At 40.8% G+C, this 1836-nt stretch overlaps 1 protein-coding gene across 1 annotated transcript; it reads left to right on the top strand.

The window, feature by feature from the left end:
• Positions 1 to 4: 4 nt before the first annotated feature.
• LOC134203534 (uncharacterized) lies at positions 5 to 1189 on the top strand (the record flags this gene model as incomplete). The annotated part of the gene is made up of 3 exons (XM_062678387.1): positions 5 to 499; positions 560 to 735; positions 805 to 1189. Coding segments are annotated over 3 exons (894 nt in total), but the record flags the coding sequence as incomplete, so codon positions are not given.
• Positions 1190 to 1836: the final 647 nt, after the last annotated feature.

Raw genomic sequence — 1836 nt, 5'->3', positions numbered from 1 at the left:
CTGGCGTTGTGTTCTGTCCTGGGCCAAAAACCAAGCCGGAGTGACACAACCAACTGCACACTGGACCGAGGAAGAACGTCAACGAGTCTGCCAACAGCTAGCGCCGGTCATTTCCCACGTTCGATTGTTTCTCATCGATAGTCAAGTGTTTGCCGAGGAGGTTGAACCAACGGGAGCCGTTCCGATTGAGCTCTCCCTGGAACGGTATCGTCGGGCGGCTCTGCACTCCAACAAACTTCCTGCTTCTGCTGTGCCTATTCCGACTGGACCATTGGCCGAAAACGACAAACGCCTGCAACCAAGACTGATGTTGAACCTGTTCCATGGTTCGGCGATTCTGAAAAACGATAAGATCCACATGCAAGGCACACTCAATGGGTTCTACGGTGCGCCGAAGCAAACCTGGCGCCTGGTCTATCGTGCATCAACCAACGGTTTTTCCGCTGCAGCTTTTCACCGACACTGCGATGGAGTCGCACCGTTGTTTATCATAGCTTTGGTAAAATTTGAATTAATTCTGTTAAATATCTATTTTCATCAATTATGAATCTGTTTGTAGGGAACACAAGGCGCCATCAGCGGAGGATTCACGGACGTGGCATTCGCCAAAACGAACCGAAAAGGAGGTTACATTCATTCGGAAAAGGCATTTCTGTTTGCCTTGAACTACAACAACGATCCACCGATGAAATTCGATATTGTGAAGAAACCCTACGCAATTTGCTATCATCCAGAGTGAGTCGATTGAAAATAAGGAAAAATATGAGCTTATTTATTGATATTCGTAACGACTTTTGTTTCTAGTTGTGGTCCCATTTTCGGTGCCGGAGCTGATTTACTCATATCGAACAATTGCAATGTGAGTATGGAATCCTATTCAAATTTTCCCCATTCGTACGATGGACCTAATGCTGTATTTGGGAACTTGTTCGGTGAGTATAACTTTTCCATTGCTGACTATGAAGTATTTACGTTGGCTCCTACGGCGCCATCCGGAATTAAAATGAAACATGATCGGTACCCCTGAGCCTGCAAAAGATAATTTAAAATGGTTGCAATACATATTTTGCCGGCGAGGTTATAGATGTTAGATTATTATAAAATGTATGAAATGTCTGAATAGCATTTGTATAGAAATAAGTACTCATATAGCAATAACATATTTTGCTCAATACCATTCATCAATTTACCTACATACTTATTATTCAGAAAGAACCATCCATTTACAGTTATTTGTTTAGTATTATACATCAATAGGCTGGAACAGAGCTTCCCAAACCTTTGGGAATGCAACCCACCTATGAAAAAATGCATTTTACCAAGTAGTATTAAGCATTAATTGAATCAGAATGTCATCTGTTTCGGCTTCTTCCACATAAAAATATTCACGTTACCTTACATGTACAAATGCAAAAAATGACGAACATGATATTGTTTGTCAAAATGTTAGCGTTTTTATTTTACTTCATTAAGGGGATAGCTTTTAGACATAAATTAATGTTAAAGTAAAATAGCGTGGTGATGGATATTTTTTTTTCATGGTGGTTACAATGGCAGCTGTCCCTTGCTATTAATCTACACAGTACCCCGCCCATATTGGCTTCTATGAGCCTCCCGTTTTTCATCATCACACAGACGTTCCTAAGCGATGTTGCTCATGTGGTCACTGTTGTGGGCCGTGTTGATGAAAACAAGGATTTGTATAACAGCCCACCCTCATCATTAAAAGCACTTAGTATTGTCAAACTACAATCACTAACATCAACATCACTCTTTTCTTCTTCTTTACCCTTACAAAAGTATATAAGTTTTTCTGCCACTACGAATCATTTCACT

This window comes from Armigeres subalbatus, unplaced genomic scaffold (genome assembly GCF_024139115.2).
Source record: "Armigeres subalbatus isolate Guangzhou_Male unplaced genomic scaffold, GZ_Asu_2 Contig1928, whole genome shotgun sequence".
In the NCBI taxonomy this organism is placed as follows: domain Eukaryota; kingdom Metazoa; phylum Arthropoda; class Insecta; order Diptera; family Culicidae; genus Armigeres; species Armigeres subalbatus.
The sequence above is the reverse complement of the archived record's forward strand: the minus strand, read 5'-3'. Positions and strand labels throughout refer to the sequence as shown.